General features: G+C 41.5%; 1 protein-coding gene across 3 annotated transcripts in view; it reads left to right on the forward strand.

Annotated features, from left to right (window-relative positions):
* Nucleotides 1–61: 61 nt before the first annotated feature.
* PIKFYVE (phosphoinositide kinase, FYVE-type zinc finger containing) overlaps nt 62–17410 on the forward strand; it is a 65852-nt gene continuing 48503 nt past the window's right edge. For 2 of the 3 annotated variants that reach the window (XM_032693788.1, XM_032693789.1), the window contains exons 1-7: nt 63–235; nt 2907–3088; nt 4441–4620; nt 10468–10586; nt 13272–13443; nt 14173–14380; nt 16788–16877. In XM_032693788.1, coding sequence (XP_032549679.1) covers nt 2917–3088; nt 4441–4620; nt 10468–10586; nt 13272–13443; nt 14173–14380; nt 16788–16877 — 941 coding nt within the window. In that variant the 5' untranslated portion in view covers nt 63–235; nt 2907–2916. Of the gene's footprint in view, nt 236–2906; nt 3089–4440; nt 4621–10467; nt 10587–13271; nt 13444–14172; nt 14381–16787; nt 16878–17410 lie in introns of all 3 variants that reach the window. The other variant, XM_032693787.1, reaches the window with a different exon arrangement.

The raw sequence follows: 17410 nt of genomic DNA on the forward strand, positions 1-17410 counted from the left end.
GAGCGCGCGAGGCTTCGATTGGCGATGCCTGTGCGGGTGCGGCGCGGTCGGCGGGCGATTGGTCGGGGCTGGCGGCGTTGCCGGGGCCGGGCGGGGCCGGGCGGTGAGGGAAGAGCGGCGGTGCCGCCCCAGCCCGTGCCCCGCTCCAGCACCAGGACTGACACCGACGCCGGGACCGGCACTGACACCGGCACCGGATCGACACCAGCACCGACACCGGACCCGCGGGCAGCAGGTGAGCGCAGCCCGCCGAGGGCCGCGCGGTGCCGCCCGGGCCAGCAGCGGTGGTTCCCCTGCTGCGTGAGCCCTTTCCGGGCTCCCGGCCCGGCCCCGGTGGCGGCTGCCGGCGGCGCTCCGGGGATCGCTTCCTGCCGCTCCCTCCCCGTCCCGTGGCAGGTGACCCCCGCCTGTGCCATCCCCGGCGGAGGGCAGGGGTGTGCCCCTCGCAGGGGGGAGCGGGGCAGCGGGGGGAAGGTTGGGAGGGAAGCGCGTGTGTCGCGCAGCTCCGTGAGAATTGCGGGAGTTTAGCTGGTGCACCCGGGGTGTATTATCCGGGTGCCCGGGAGTGGCGTCCGTGTCACAAGAAGGGGCCGGACCCTTCCGGCACCGGGCGGTTGTGGTCAGTTTTGTGGGACCCGGGATGTCGCGGATCTGCTCTGGATGTAGCAGCTGGAGGTGTGTGGAGGCTCACAGCCGTGCTTGCGCTCTGTGTTGTATCGGTGATGACCCGGTGATTGCTGAAGCTGCAGCCTCAGGCGAGTTTAGATGCATTCCCCATAACTGTTGGTGAAGTGATGTACTCTGGTTTTCTGCCTGTTGACCAATATGTGCACCTTGCTTTCTGATTTCCCTTAATACACAAATAAGTGACTGTTTCCCTGTTTCTTGCAGTGGGGTGGAGTGTTTTACCTGTAATGGGAGAACTAAAGCACTTTAAGAAACGTTGATGCACTCTACAGCTAATGTGTTGTGCAGCACAGAAGATCCAGGTGTTTATGGAGCTAGTGTCAAGTACGGTGCTCTTCTTTTCAATGTGTTTTAATTAGACTAGTACTGTTGTCACAGAAGCAATTAGTATGTGTTTTTTGCCCCTTGAAACTGGAGTTTATTTTTCTGTAATCACATGTATATATATTGCATGGAAGTTCAGAGACTTCCTTGTTATTTTTGTCTTGCCAGGCTATTGTCAGTTGCTGAAATATGAACGTAGTTTCCTATAAAACTTCTGTTTGGCTTTGTAATGGCACTTTTAATGTGGTAGTGTGTTTGAGAGCACAACCCTGTTGTGTGTTCAACATTTAAAAAGTAAACAATTAGTTACCTTAAGATTGAAGAAACAGTTCCAAATTTACCTGAAGATGTGCTCTTGAAGGAAAATTTACCATCAGCCCTGGTGTTTAAGCACATTCAAATCACCCACTTGAATAATATTGCTGGAATGAACAACAAAACATACCCTGCCTTACAGGGGACAGGAATGCAGAAGCATTCCAGACTAAACCTTACATGAAGAACCTGACCAAAGTTTCTCTTGAAACTTAGTGAATGATGCCTCTCCATTTTCTTTCCTAAGGATATGTGAATAGCAGGAGAAACTCTGGGCTAAAGGTGCTTGCTATACAGAGCAACAAGCAGAAGTCCTCTGAGAAATCACGTGAATGACTTGCAGATACCATCTTTTGTGCATTCTTTGTAGGAGTGGTCAAACCTTGCCACATGAGCCATATGCAACTTGTTAGCACTTCCAGTGTCAGTTGCTAACCACGTGGATTTTCTCTGGACTGCATAGATTCTTTTTTTTTTTGGTGTGGCTTCTTAGAACTTGGAAGAAACTATTCTAGTCAGTAAAATATGCCTGTTGGTTCCAGGGAACAGTTGTGGAAACTGGAAATTGGTCTTTCATGAAAGAGTATCAGCTGCTAAGCGGGAGGTTGTCTTGTACAGCGTTTTGGTCCTTGGCACAGGTAGAAGTCAACCGATCACTCACAGATTCCATCAGCTCCCCATGTTCCTGTTATGTCAAACATTTCACTCAGTCTTGCTTAAACAAAATGAAGGTAGTCAGCACCTTAGCCTAGCAGGCTAAGTGAGGAGTTGTGAAAGAAACTGGGTGTCTGTTGAGGAAGAATATGGGCTGTGTGAAAATATGGCTCTTGGCTGTAACAAAGCTTTGGTACACAGTAAATAGGCTTCATAAGTACGGCTTTCCCTCATACAGAAAGTGGTTCGGATTTTTTGTTTGTTTTTCCTTTAATAGAACTCCTGAAAACAAGGAAGTTTGGAGGTGGTAGATTTGACAACAAATAAACCATAGTCTGGGTTGCTTCCCCGGTAACCTGCACAACAGTCGGTATTGTAATGTGGAGGGGAAAGAAGCAGTTTACCACTGAGCTTAATCTTTCAGTCCTGCTTTTGTTTATAGTTCATTCTGTTTCTCATTCTGAAGTTAAGCTGGCCAAACAACAGGTCTTTCTTGTGCTTGCTCAGGCATGCCTGTCTTCAATTTTCTTGTTACAAGGGCTGTAGAAGTCACAACATTAAGAGGAGAGCTGTCAAAGTTAAAACTTTGTTGTGATATGTGTGCAGAGTCTCCGTTTGGAAACTTCAAGTTCCCATAAAACCACAACTGGAGTGTGTTACCAGTGTAGAGGCTGTTCACTGCTCTGAGTGTTTAACTGGGTGCTCTGAATTGCTCTCCGCAGAGATGTTGATCTCTTGTCGGTGACGGGGCAGGGGACATGGGCTCCTAACTCTGGCACTCTTGACCTGTGCTAATAGCAGAAGTCTGTGGTCAGTTGGGTGAATGTCTCCTCTCTAGGATTCTAAAAAGAGACCTCCTCTTCAGCTGACTGAAGAGGTTCTGTTTCACCACCCCTGTATAATGCGTGTTGCTGAACTCTTTCCAGGGCACGTGAAATGGCTGCAGATGACAAACGGTCTCCGACACTGGACTCTACCGGTGATCTACCTCATTCTCCCAGCAGTCCATCTCATCTCACTCACTTCAAACCCCTGACTCCTGACCAGGATGAGCCTCCTTTTAAATCAGCCTACAGTTCTTTTGTGAATCTCTTCCGTTTCAGCAAAGGTGAGGGCTGGGGGACTGTGTGTGTGTGAGCTGTGTGTGCCCTCTGCTGCCACATAAACTTGTAAAAACACCTCTGAATATAAGAGTATAATGTCAGATGGCTGATGGTGGGTCAGTTCTTTTTCGAGAAATGTTGGATCTTGATTTTAGGTGACATAGTAGAGCTTTGCTATGGGAGAAGATACCTGGCATCTTGCAGCTAGAAACCTGTGTCTGCCTATGAAAGTCAAGACAAGCCAGTTAGCAGATAGCATTGTATAGATTCTTAGCTTGACATCGGAATTCCTTTGCTTATGTGAGGTTTTCTTGGGCTGCAAGGAGGAGTAACTCTCTGCCAGCCTGTATGAGCAAAATGCTTGCTTGTCCTTCCAGTGCAAGTTCTTGTCCCACTTACTCTATCCCTCACCTTCCTGTGCATCTTCTCCCTTCAGCTGAGTGACATCTGAGCTGCAATAAAGCAATGCATTTGCAGGAAGTCTACACTTAATTTCCATGGCTTAGGTGTTCCCCATTAAGAGGTCTGAAATATTGTGAAAGTTTTGTATATCGAAAAGTACTAATTGATTTTGGCCTTTGTGCTGTATGTATCACGAAATATGTTCTCGGTAGGCAAGCTTTAAAAGAACTTCATGAGTTTCTTATTTGTTTCAAAGAAATATCCTGCAAAGGGTGGTGATTGAATGCACCTTGATTTTGTACAAAGTCTGCATACCTCTACTGGAGATGGCAGACTGGTCAGCTGCTTTTGTTTAGTCTGTTCGTTATCCAGCTCTGCTAAGCTGCAGTGTTTGGAAAAGGGGAAAAGGGCCAAGATAGCTTTTTGCATAAGCAGACTGATCTGTTTAGACTCTTCTTGTGCAGAATGAAAAATAATTATCTGCTATGACTGCTATTAGTTTTCATAGTAGAGTAGCACCTGTCATTGCTAATTTATTGAAAGGAACATAAGATGTGGTCAATCTGCTGATGGAAATTAAAGGCTGTGGTAACTTTAGCGTCACCTCAGTACTGGCTTCTAACATAATTGAAAAACTCGTTTCAGGGCAGAAACTGATAATCAAGTGTAGCTATTCCATAAAGCAAGAATAATTAACGTTTGCCAGTTTTGTTTTTTAGACACTTTTCACATTAGGGATATTTCTGAAATAACCTGACAGACAAGTTCTACATACCTTCCTGTTTGCACGATTTCTATGGTACTTTTAAAATTGAAAATTTATGTGTTTTGTGATGCTTAATCATGATCCAGATCTCGCTCTATTTGTGAGTTTTTTTACCTTTAGTTTTGCATGCACTACTGGTTTTCTTTATCATGTCTGAACAGTTGGTTTCTTGCTTTTTGTCAACTCTAGATGATGGCAGGCTTTCATCCCCGGCAGAGAGAGCAGAGGCAGGACAGAGTGATCCACAAGCATTGAGTGGTGGCTGGTCCAGTCCTCAGCATCCCACCAGGGCTCAGTCTCTGAGATCACCAATTCCTTACAAAAAACAAGTGACTGGTGAACTGCAAAGAAGATCTTCTGCGACTCTGGGTAATTTCAGCTCTTTGTGCTATAAGGCGGTGTTGTAGTAGCCGGTCTGGGATGCTTCAGGGTGAGGTGAAAGGAGGTGAGCAAAGGTTCATTGACTGTCCAGATTTATAACAGAATTTATTATGAGGGTATGCTTCTTCTGTTAGTGAAGTTGCACTGTAACCTCAGAAACATGTTCTCTCCACCCTTCTTGGTGTTGTTGGGGCTCTGCTCTTTCAATTGTAAAACAATCTGGAACAGAAGTCTGCCAAAACACATCCAACATTTTAAAGTCACTGAACCTTGATCCTGAAAATTTCTGCTTTGTCTTGAGAGATTACAGTTTCTTAACATCCACATGCTATCTCTAACTTTAGTGCTCAGTCTGAATGGATTCAATGTTTGTGTCTTCAAGGGAGTTATAAATGCAGGTTTTTGCTTGTAGCTGTTTTGAGGAGACTTGAATAGGAAGTTGTGCTTAAGTATTTTTTTTCAGTTCTACCTAACCTTGGAACTATTGCCAGATGCCATACTGAATCTTTTAGCTGGAATGAGAATGGAATGTAATTTTAAAGGTGCAGCTGTGAATTGGCTTTATGAAGATCGGGAAGAGCTAGGAAGGAGATTTCAGGGGTCCCTTTTGAGATCTGCCTGGTTCCTGTCAGCTCTTTGTGATAGCCTTGAGGAAACTGCTGAGCTGGGTAACAGTCCTGTGCAAGACAGTATTTCCAAGAGTATGGTGCCTAGTGCAGACAAATCAGATCTTGAATGTTGTTAATGTGTATGGGATTTTTAGAAAGATGTCTAGTCTTGGTAACCAGGCAAAAGTCCAGTAGAGATAGCTAACATTTTCATCTAAGTCATTTGCATGCTTAGTTGAACACATTTATCATCTTCCTTTTTGCCTTCTAGTACTGTTTGTTCTATTTAGTTGTGCCTGTCCCAGCAAACCAATTAAGATTTGGCCTTTTTTTAAAGGTCTTTCTGGAATGTGCCAAGTACAGCCAAGTACTCTTGGCTGATATGCCTATCTACTTTATTCTTAATTACCTCATGTAGATCACTTGGAAACTGCTTGGAGATTAGAGGTTAGAAACCTTCAGGTGAGGGATGTTGTTTGATATTCAGAAGGCAGAGTTAATCTTGCTGGTTGACTTCTGCTGGGATTAGGCAGCCAAGGAAATAAGACTTAGTTTAATGTGTAGGGGAGGAACTGTTGCTGTATTATTCCAAATCCTTTTCAGGACCTTCATTCATGTCCGTGGATTTGAATTGCAAGTATGCTTAGAAAAATGTCATGATGAATCAGCCTGGAAAGAAGTAAAGTTAGACCAAGCAGGAATTGCTGGATTTTTGAAGAGATTTCTGTGAAGTTGTGTGCTGAGTGGCCTGACTCCCTGTTGAGTATTTTCCCCCAAATAACCTTGGTAATAAACATGAACTCTGTGTAATGCAAGTAGAAATATACTGGATTGGTGAGGAGGTTTTGGGGGAGTTTTTAGACCATCTCACCTTATTTGAAGAGGGAAAGAATTCTTGCATTGCCTTTCTCCAAAAATCAGGCTTAGTTTTCTTTTTTGTAGCAAACTTAAGATATTTTTTTTCCTTCATTTGCCTTAAAAGGCGCTGAATAATCAGGTCTTTGAGGATTTCTGAACACTGAGCAGAGGAGAATTTTACTTCTGCTACTGCAGCTGATGCTGGGCTGCACAAATAATCTTAGAAATTATTCTTATATCTAAATAATGAAAAGTAGGAAAATAAGTGATGTGATTTACATAAACACCTAGATTGGTAGGTTGGTTCACCCACTCAGTTTAGTGACAGTGAGGTGTCTAATCTAGTTGAGTTTTCTTGTGGTCTTGTATCTGCAGGCCTGTAAATGTCTCTCAAGGCTTTGCCGTTACCCAGATACTTTGTAACATCAGCGGGTGTAGGCAAAAAAACGTGTAAGTACTTCACAAAGGTCTCTAGCCTACTTGATCTTAAATAGTATGTCAAGCAAACCGAAAGGAATAAATAAATAAAAGGCTGCTGCTGGTGCCTCTAAATAGTGATGGAATGAAACTGCTCCTGAAGATGCTGACTCTCACCCCTCATCTGTCCATTAGCTTGCCCTGTATGTGCAGCAGATACTCTCATTGCTCAGGGACCATGCTGGCTGACAACTGCAAGTGCAGAACAACATGGAGGGGTGGTTGCTTTTGTAGGAAACTGCCTAGCATCAAATATGTAGGGTTTCAACTGTCTGCTTCCCTTCAGGACTGCTTACACAAAAACATTATAATAGCACCTTGCTGGCTTTTGTGAAAATAGGAGAAGCTGTGGGTGCCTGGCTTGTGTCAGAGATGCTCTGAGGATTGTATGGCTGAAGAACCAGTGCTGGGACTCTGCAATGGCTTCTGTGGCCTCTCTCTTGGATAATCTCTTGCATCCTTGTGTACTGGAGTAGGGTGCTGCAGAGCAGATGTCACTTCTACAGTACCAAAGGGCTCAGCTGGTTGTGTTGGACTGCATGTGTCTGTGCTGTCAGATGAGGGCTTTCAAGGTGCTGGATTGAACCAAAATAGTCTGAGAATGAGACTATTGTCACTGAGATAATGTCACAGTAGTAGGGAACCGTAAAGGAGCTTAGTAGGAGTAAGGGATGGCCAGTGATCACATGGTGGGTGAAGAAGGCCTGAGGAAAGCATATGGTGGTTACTAGGAATCATGTAGAGCATTAATTATTACCAGAGCATCTTTTCTAATGAAAAAGATTTTGGAACATGAAAATGCATGTTGTAAAATGAAGTTAAGGCCAGCTTCCATACTTTTCATATCAGTACTTTGTATGCAAGTGACTTGAGGAAGATGTGATATTTGAACTGTGGTAGAGAACTTGAATAGGAAATTATATGCTTTGGCAGCAAATGACTAAAAAAGCAATTCATGTTGATTTGTTTTAGCAGAACTGTGGCATCCCTGGCAGGGGTATTTTTTTATTGTTGAAACTATGAAGCTCTCTGTACCTCTTGGGTTAGGGTATGGTCATGTAGTTAAGTTGCAACAAAGAAGTTCTTGTGGTGTTTTTGCCTTATCATTCACTATAAAAATGAATGCTAGAATACTATCTAGTCATGAAAGAAACTCTGTAAAAACATATTTCCATGATTCAGAAGATGTATAGGTTTTACCAAGATCAGCAGCCATGAATACATAGGGGAAGAATGAGGGCTACTGTTGAAATAGGAGAACTTCTTTTTTAATAGCTGTAGGAGTTAACTTTTAGCTTAAGAATGATAAATAGGTTAGAAATAAGTCAGTTTGGAAATGTGTATGGAGTCCCTTTGGTATTTTGAGATTATGTTCAGTGAACATGTAGATGGGAAGGGAATGGATAGAAGAAACACAGTTGCTGCATAAACTGGTATTCCTGAAAAGATGTGTTCCACAGTCATGTTGGTGTGTTATACTTAAGGACCGAGATGCAGCAATGACAAATAAAAGTTTGTGGAGCTGATCTGATTGCCATAACAGATTAAATAACACTTAATTCAAGTTTACTTTTATTTTAAAACCTAATTTGTTGTGTGTGACTTGAATTGTGGGTGATGGGATGTGGGGTTTTTAGGGGTTTTTTTGGATGGTGTGGATTTTTGTGTGTGGGTTTGGTTTTTTATTTCTTGTAGTAGCATATCCTGAGTTTGCTGTCTCAGAAGCATCAAAAACGCTTACCACTACTTAGATGTATAAGTGTAGGCAACCCTCTTGGACCACATCAAAAGAAGATATGAAATCTCTTAAGATGTGCAGTTGATGGCAGTTGGGATGATGATGTGGGCAAAGCAAGAAAAGTGCTCTTACAGTTTGTGTTTGTGGAAGGGAACATGGGTTTTGCAGATTTGATGGTGAAATGAGGAAATATGTTTGCAATGCCGAGAATGTATACATCTGTAAATCATGTGTGCATTAGCTGAGAAAATGACTGTGGTATTTCTAATAGTGATGAGGAGTGAGAGTTGTCCTAACATTGATACAACTGCATTCTTTTGTAAGGATGTTGTTTTAGACACAGTGCATCCTATATTGCAGGAATGATAACTTGCTATATGATGTGTTTTTCCCCGGAAAGGGAGAAATCCCATGGTTGAGAAGGAAAAGAGCCAGCTGAATTTTAATCTGAGAATCAGTCAGGTTCTCTAGTATATAAACAGGTTAGCCATGTGCTGCTACTGCTAATGGCATGTTTTTTTTCTCATGTAGATGATAAATCCCTTTTGACATTGTTTTATATAACAGAGAAAAGGGCATTTAACTAACTAGAACCACTGTGGAGTTACCTGTGGCATTTCCTTATGGCTGTGTATGTTTGTATTTTGGGACTCATCTGCCTGACAAGATTTGTAGCTAGTTAGGCAGGAGATCTGATAATAATTCTTAAAATTGGAAGCAGCATTCCTGGAAAGGAGATACTCTTGAACTCAGAGGAAGATCCAGGAAGTAAATGTAACATAGATCTTGTGATAGAAGTAAGGAGGCACCAGAGGTTTCTATGGTATTATCAATGTTTTCTTGAAACATGAAAGACCCTTTAATCACCCTAAAATACTCACCTTGGTATTGCCCGAAAGTCTATTTGTTTGATTTTTTAAAAAAATAAATTCCAAGTGGCTGGCCTCAGAAATGTGTTTAAGCATCCTAGAATCGCTTAAAAAAAAAAAAAATCTCTTTTTGTACATAGTAACTATACATGGGCTGATTAGCTAAAAATATGTACTAAAAACCTGAAGAGGAGGCATGGACTCCCACAGTTTTAGTCACATTACAAGTGAGGCTTTTGGTCTCTTGCACACAGAGCAATAGCCTGGTTGTTGCTGCACGGCAACAGTTAACAGGCTTGTGCCAGAGCTGTCAGCATTGCCGCTGACATCAGTGCTATCTGAGGCAGTAAACAGAAAGCAGCCATGACTGTTCTTCCTGTACTGGGGCAAGCTAAATAAAACGCTAGTCAGATGGAGGGCAACGAGGCTGGTAAGAAACTTTAAACTCTTCAGAAAGTTGTTGATGTAGAAAAGGGACTCTGAAAATGTTTAAATATTTCGGTAAATAGAGAACTGTGTTTTCAAATCTTTCTGGAGGGAAGGATCCTGTCTGTAACTCATACAGCAACGTTTCAAAGTAGTCAAGCGTTTTATAGGAAAGAAATTAGCTGCATTACCTTTTTATTCAGGAGTCACTTTGCTATAGTTAATCAAGAATGACTGTACAAGTTGTCAACAACTTGGCTTTTTTTCTTGGAAAAAACCAAACCAAAACAAAGAAAAAACCTTAAATATGTGAACTTCTGGGTGCATTTTATTCAGAGCTACTGTTTTTAATAAAAAATGAGCAGTTGAGTCCTGGCATTGACTGTAGTTATTTATAAATAAGTTTAGGTTAAGGCATTGACTTATACCACTCCTAGAATGAATGTAAATATTGTTGCAATTATTTTTTAAGTATTAATATCCTGGAGGGCATTTTTAAAATGAGACTTCAGTGTTTTGTAAAAGACTGCTACAAGCTTCCTATTGTAGGTTGAAAATCACTTCTTTAAAAGATGTTTTTGTTCTCAGAGAACTTGGGTGGCTTCTTGTAAACACAGAGGATGGTATTTAAAATGTCAGTCAAAGCAAACTATCTGGCATCAGAATCTTCTTTTGGGGGAAGAGAGTGCAAAGGCAAGAAGTGATACACACTGTAACTTTAGAAAATATAATATATGTAATGTAATACATGTAATGTAATATATAAGTGAACATTTTTCCCTCTAATGGGATTTTGTGTTGTGATGTAGATATTGGTGTATCATGAAAGAAATAAGTACTACTCTCCCTTCCCTTTCAGACAATCGAAGGAAAGTAGAACCACCTCTTGGAGGTCATGATCCTCGAACAGCAGTTCAGTTAAGAAGCCTCAGCACTGTTTTAAAACGCCTCAAAGAAATCATGGAGGGGAAGAGCCAGGTAATTCTTTTGAACGATTTGTAGGCCAAACAATCTAAAAAATTATCTGTTTTCTGGGCTTCTCTGACCTTTGTTTTTAGATACATCATGATAGGGTTTTTTTTTCTGGTGTTTTTTGTTTGTTTGTTTGTTTGTTTTTTGATATTTGAAGCACGAGTGAATAAACTCAAAAAGCATTGTGTGAATGCAGGGGAAGCAATTTCAGTTTATGCTGACTCTTGACTTGTCAAACATCTGTCATATTGTGGGGGTGAATCATTGCAGTTACTGGGCTTCTCGTGCATGGACCAGATGCTGTCACTTTAGACTCCTTCCAGCTTAGGTTGGAAGTATTACCTGATGGTTTTCTCCCTAGAAGGCTAACCATGGGCAGGTGAAACACATTGACTGCCACAAATAGTAATGACAATTCTGGTAATTAATTAAATCTGCTACTTACTGTGGTAATGATTGGTCAGCAGTATTTGCTTGAAAGGCTTGTCTTGTTAATCAGTTTTGATTTAGCTAGAGAAGGATCTGGTGGTTGCTGCTGACTTGCTGATTTCACCTCCATCTGCTGAGTTGGACCGTACCTTTAACAGGAGGATCTAGTTGAGAAAAGAAGCCACAACTATTTATAAGTGATGGTATAAATAGCTGTTTCTGTGGGCAAGACATGAACAGGCAAAAGTACATTTAATTAAATTGACTCAGGAGAAAAAAGGCTTTTGGCTTGACTGCTTTTACAGTAGACTTTGAGTAAACTCACTTAGCTTCCAGTGCTATTCTGCTTGTAAGAATAAGTTTGCTTTGGTAGAAAGGGCAATATTTTTGAGGGTGAAGCAGAAGCCTTTCATTGCAGTAAGCAGGGCATTGAGTGTGACACCTGCTAATAATTCAGTCTGAAGGCCCTAGAGATTTTCAGACATCTTTGAATGCTTTGGAGAAGTGCTGAAACAGACAGGATGCAGCAGTAAATGAGTATGACCAGATGTTTATCTGGAAGTGGTATGTTAGTTGTTGGACTAAAAGTAATGCATCAGTGCCTTTAGCTGCAGCCATGTCTTGCTTGAGTCGCTCCATGCAAAAGTTTCCTGCTGCTGTGGACTTGGCCTGTCTGTACAGGAGACCACTCTACTGTTGTAGAAAACTTTCTCAGATTCTGGAAGATGCTGTTCTGGTGAGTATCTGCTGCTAATGGGGGTCAGAATCCTGTTCTGAACCTTTCCTTGTAGGCTGTTCTTGTCATGAGCGTTGGCTCTGACTTGGAAGGCAGAGAGCTGGAAGGTGTAACCAGCAGTGGCTGAGATTTAGTCATGTGCAAACGGGGCAGAGGCACTGCTGCTTGGAACAGTCAGTCTTTCTGTCGTAGAGTCAGAGACTTGGCTTATCATGCAGAGCTGCAGCAAAACCTGTTATTGGCATCCCCTGCAGCTTTGCAGCAAGTCCTTGGCAAAGCTCTTCACTGCAACTTTCCCCATTTAAAAAATTTCTAGATTCTCCAAAACACTAGACTGCCTTGAACAGTCTTCCACCTCTTTCTGTATTAGTTTTCTTGGGTGAGGACAGCATGGAAGTATTGTCTTGTTGATCATAACTGTTTTGGTCTCAAAATTGGTCTAGCAGCTGTGTCAAACTTTACTTTGTGAACATCCAAAAATAAACCCCAATTCAGGGTATGGGGTTTTTTTGATTATGTGAAAATCAGAGCACGGATTACTTTTCTTCTGTTTGGTTACTGTCTTCTCTGGTTGTTTTGAGAAAATACTTGCAGCAGTTTCTCTTCCTAAGAAAAAACCTGGAGTATTCAGTCCCTCTGAAAAGGCTTATTGCCAGAACTGAACTCTTGCAAAGAGTGTTTCACAGTCAGTGCTGTCATGTGACCATTAGCAGTTGTTTCCATCCATGGTAGTTGCAGCTAGTGTGCTCAGAATCATAATTGAGAGATTTGTCTTGCTCTATAACTTCAACACCAAAATGCAGTTTTTTGAAAAGAAAACAAGACAAAAATTCCTGTGGCTGCACCAGTGCTGTAAATCAATATATGTTGTTGTCTGCTGATTGTGAATTCTGTAGTTGTCTTCTCACAGGAGTTATCTGGAGCTTTGAAACAACATCAATTTGGGACACAGGCTTTTACAACAGTTTACTGGCGTGTTGAAGATTTTTTTACATGTATCTATAATACTTTCAAAATATTAGCTGTTGAAATTATCTTCGTGCACTGATAATTCCTGATAACTTGATTTACCTATATATAACAGCTTCAAGTAATGTATGGTGGGGTTTTTACTTTTTTAATCATTTTTTTTCTTTTCTTTTTTAACTGTACTAGTTGAGGGTCTTTCATGTGCTAGAGTCAAATGAGAGGGAAGAGCAATCAGTGTTTGTTTGTTTGTTTGTTTCTTTTTGACCTTTATCTACAGCTCATGATAATTTTTATCTGCTTTGCTTCCATCTTGGATCAGGGAGGCCAAGTCTTACTAAATTTACTCTCAGAGTTCAGAGCTCTCAGCCTTCTGGCTCCCTATAAAACCACATGAAAAATCCTTTCTGTGCAGGTCTGTGCTTATATGCAAGAGTGTGTACACACATACACACACACATATATGAATATATGAGCACAGTCTACACTGCAGTCATGAAACTAAACATGCTTTTTTTATTTACAGAAAAAGGCTTTTTATCTGCTCTCTTCTTTTGTAGGACAGTGACTTGAAGCAGTACTGGATGCCTGACAGCCAGTGCAAAGAATGTTATGACTGCAGTGAGAAATTCACCACCTTCCGGCGAAGGCACCACTGTCGACTTTGTGGGCAGATCTTCTGTAGTCGATGCTGCAATCAGGAAATCCCTGGAAAATTCATGGGCTACACAGGTAGGGTTTATCTGCTGAGGAGCAGAACAGTCTCTTTGTGCTGAGTTCTGTTTGGGCTACTGTATTTTAGATCCTGGCATCTGCTAGAAAATGCTGTACAGGTCTGTAGGGCTTAAAAATGAGCAAAAAGAACCACAGGACATGATTCTACCAATTTCTTTATGGACAATGGTGGATTATGCCATGCCTGCTTATTTTTATCACACTACATCCATCATGACAAAACAAATATGATCACTATTTAACAAGGTTATGCACAACAAAAAGTGTGCTCAAGGAAAAGCTGCTCTTAGTATCAGTAGTTTTAAAATGTAATGATCCACATGTTCTAATTGAGAGAGAGAGAGACTCTTTCAAATGCCAATTACCAAAAGCTAAAGGAGGTGATGTTTTCCAGACACACCAGCTGGTATGTCATATCTGACTGGCTATTGTGGTACTGTCATTTCAGTGTGCACATGTGCTCTCTCTCCCTCCCTCCCTGCCCCCACAACCTGTCTCTCTCTCGCTGGTCCTCTGTTACACGTCATTGGCCTTGGAAAAATTCCCCAAGTTCGTAATTATCTGAGGTTTTGCCCTTTAAGGGAATATGAGAATTAGACTTAAACTTGCAAAGAGGTTTTGAAACAGAAAATCCTTCTGTTTTCAGCACTATACACCTCTGATCCTGTAGGAACAGAGTGCTGTTTGTTCCTGTTCACTTACACTGTCTGGTTCCCCTTTCCCCAGGGGATCTCCGAGCCTGCACGTACTGCCGTAAAATAGCCTTAAGCTATGCACACTCCACAGACAGTAACTCCATCGGAGAAGACTTAAATGCTTTGTCAGATTCTGCATGTTCCGTATCAGTGCTGGATCCCGGGGAGCCGCGCACGCCAGTTGGGAGCCGTAAAGCCAGCCGCAACATCTTCCTGGAGGAGGATCTGACCTGGCAAAGGTAAAGTGAATGGCTGTATGATGAGCTCCAGAATCTTAACTCTGTTTTCGGGCTGACAGCTACCTAGATAAAACCTGGTGGTTTCCACTTAGGAAATTTAGAAGTGTATCTCCTGTAAAAAGAACCTAATCCTATGCTTGCTTCCAATATTCTTTTCAAGTTGAAATGTGGAAACTTTCGTAGTGGAGTTTTAAGTTATTTACAGTTCTTTCTTCTACCTACTGAATCAGTGATTCTATGCCAGTGACAGAGCAGACTTTTATCTTTGGAGTTTAAAAAGATGGAGCCAGAATCATTCCTTCTAACCACCAATGTGTTGAGAGGCAAGTTGATGTAACATTGATGCTTTACCTGTTTAGGTTTTGAATTGGGCAGGAGAATATAAGGAATGCTGTCTGTGTAAATAAGAGAAAAGTGCTGGAAGGAACCACCTGTTTCAAATGAAGTGGGATCAAAAGGACAGCTATAAAGGTTCTCTGATCTCCTTTCAAAGTATATTTATTCCTATTGTTCTCAAATGAGGGGATCTTCATATTTGGAATGTGAGTAAAAGAACACTGTACTTCTCAAGCGGCATGCAAGTTTCTGAGGACCTTGATTTAATTTAATGTATGGGGAGGAAGAAATAATTGGATGTGGCATTTGTGCTCATTTCTCTAAAAACAGAAGAAAAGGAAGATGTGAAACGACTGAGGAGGTCTCAAGGCAGAACCTTTAACTGAGAGGTAGTGTTAGTGACATGTGCCTCTCAACAGATCTCTTCTGATAGTATTAAAAGAAAAAACCTCAAACCCAACTGTCTTCAGAAAGTGCCCTGACTCTGGCTTTGCATGTTACTTTTCAGAGTATGGTGCTCCTGTGTGGAAGCACTTGAATAATCAGCTTTTTAGATCTACATACAGGAAAGTACTTCTGATTTAATTTTATGGTCATTTAAAGCAGTAACGTAACAACACTTGGGATAAATACTACCAGATTTTGAACTGGGGAATAAATGTGTGTTCTCTTCAGGTGTACAAAATAACTAAGGTACTGTTAGTTTTGTCTTCTGATATGTTGTTAGTATCTTTATTATGGCAGTTCAGCAGCTTGTAGACATGAACATGTAAAGAAGGTATTTATATCTTTATTTTAGCAGTTGGAAAATACTGCCTGTTATTGAAAGGCTGATAACTTTCTATAATAGAGCACTTTGTTTTGTTGGGAGACACTGAGTGAATGTGGGCTGCTTTTGTGTGTGACAGGAAAAGAGACAGATTACGTGGTTTATTGTTGCTTAGGAGGATTAACATTTTCTTCAATGCTTGTTGCTCTTAAAGTGTACAGCTTTGCAGTGGGCTACAGGGCTTTTCTTAAGTACTGTGTTTGGCAGTTCTTGATTGACCTTAAGAGATTTAAACTCAAAATATTGAATTTAAATGGTACCACAATTGAAACTGGTGACTCACAACTTCACAATAGAGCAGTGGTTTTTGTTCTAACTTGGGGCTTCTTCGTGAGAAGTAGCTTGTTTCAGAAGAAAACTTAAGAGTTGAGTCTCTTCCCAAAATAATGTATATTTGAGATAAGGCTCTTACTTCTCCTGCTGTCATGCTGCAAAGCAGGGAGAAAAGCATTTAGGTGGAGTGAGGCTGCATTTACTTGTCAGACGTTGCTCTCCTCTTTGAGCAATTGGAACATAGAGTTCCTGCTTTAACTAACTTGAAGGGCCATATCCTTTAAAAGTGAAGGAGTGGTGTACACTGGGTAAGTACAGCTACTCAGGCAAAGTTGTATTGCTTACAGTTTCTAATGAAGAGCATTTATCACACTAGAGCACAGCCAGTATGGCTGTATCGGTTGGCATGTAGTGGCTTATGTCTGGTGTGGTTTTACCAACAGGATTGATGGTGTATGAACATCTGCTGTCCTTCTTCTTGGCGTGGAAGTAAACGGAGGGCAAAGGTGGTAGTGATCAGGTTAAACAATTACAGAAGGTTGTCAGGCTATCTTTGTAAAAGCTGTCTAGCAGTAGCTATAGGTAGCATTGCATGGATTGCAAAGGTGATGTGCTGGGGAGGTGGGGGCAATGTCTCTACCTCCAAAGCATGAATAGCAGCCTATAAGGAAGGAGGATGTGTAAGAAAGGGATATAGGAGAAGCAAGTGGGAAGGCAGGATAATAAAAGAAGTGGGAAGGGGCTTTATTGTCTAAGACTTGAATTTGAAAAGAGGAGACTTGAGCACTGTCTTCCAAATATCATAGGCCTACGGATAGGAAAGGTTTCCCTATTCCCTTATTGATTTAACAGTCATGAGTGTGAGTGAGAGGTAACACAGCAATTAATTGTACTTTAATTATAGCTGTTCTGACACTTCTGTATGTCACAGATCTCTCAAACATCTCTGTCATGCTCCTTTCCATGCAGTTTGATTCACCCAGACTCAGCAAGTACTACGTTGTCTGCACGCCTTGGCTCTGTCCAGGAGGATGCAGGGAAGTCACCAGCTAGAAACAGGTAAACTAATAATTTCTGTTCTGGATGCACTCCTAGCACATTCTTTGCTGTAAGGCCTGTAGTTTTGGGCTTGTTTTTACTGAGTGTGCTGTTACACGTCTAAAATGGGACACGCCACTACCCATATGTAGTAGTGAGGAAAGACCATTTGTGTACGTATTCATATTAATAAATGTACTGCTTTTGAAGAATCTGTCATTTGCTGCTGAGCTGGTCAGCAGTGGTGATGAAGAAAGGTACAATTCTGAGGAAGCTGAAGAAATGGGAGTAACACATACTTGGTAAAGGCAGGCAAAGACTGAGGTCATGGAGGAGCAGAGGTGTAGGTATTTTTTATTTGTTTGTATTGTATGCATCTCCATCTGCTCTTCCATTAAGGATAATCTTATTTAAGTTACCAGGCTTCCTTGGGCTAAAATCCCTTCATAGATCTTTATGCAAGAGTGCTGGAATGAACTTTAAATTGTTCATGAGAGCTTTAGTATAAGTTGAGTGCTTGAGCTTAATCCCATTAAATAGGCCGGTATTAGAAG

This window comes from Chiroxiphia lanceolata, chromosome 7, assembly GCF_009829145.1.
Source record: "Chiroxiphia lanceolata isolate bChiLan1 chromosome 7, bChiLan1.pri, whole genome shotgun sequence".
Lineage (NCBI taxonomy): Eukaryota > Metazoa > Chordata > Aves > Passeriformes > Pipridae > Chiroxiphia > Chiroxiphia lanceolata.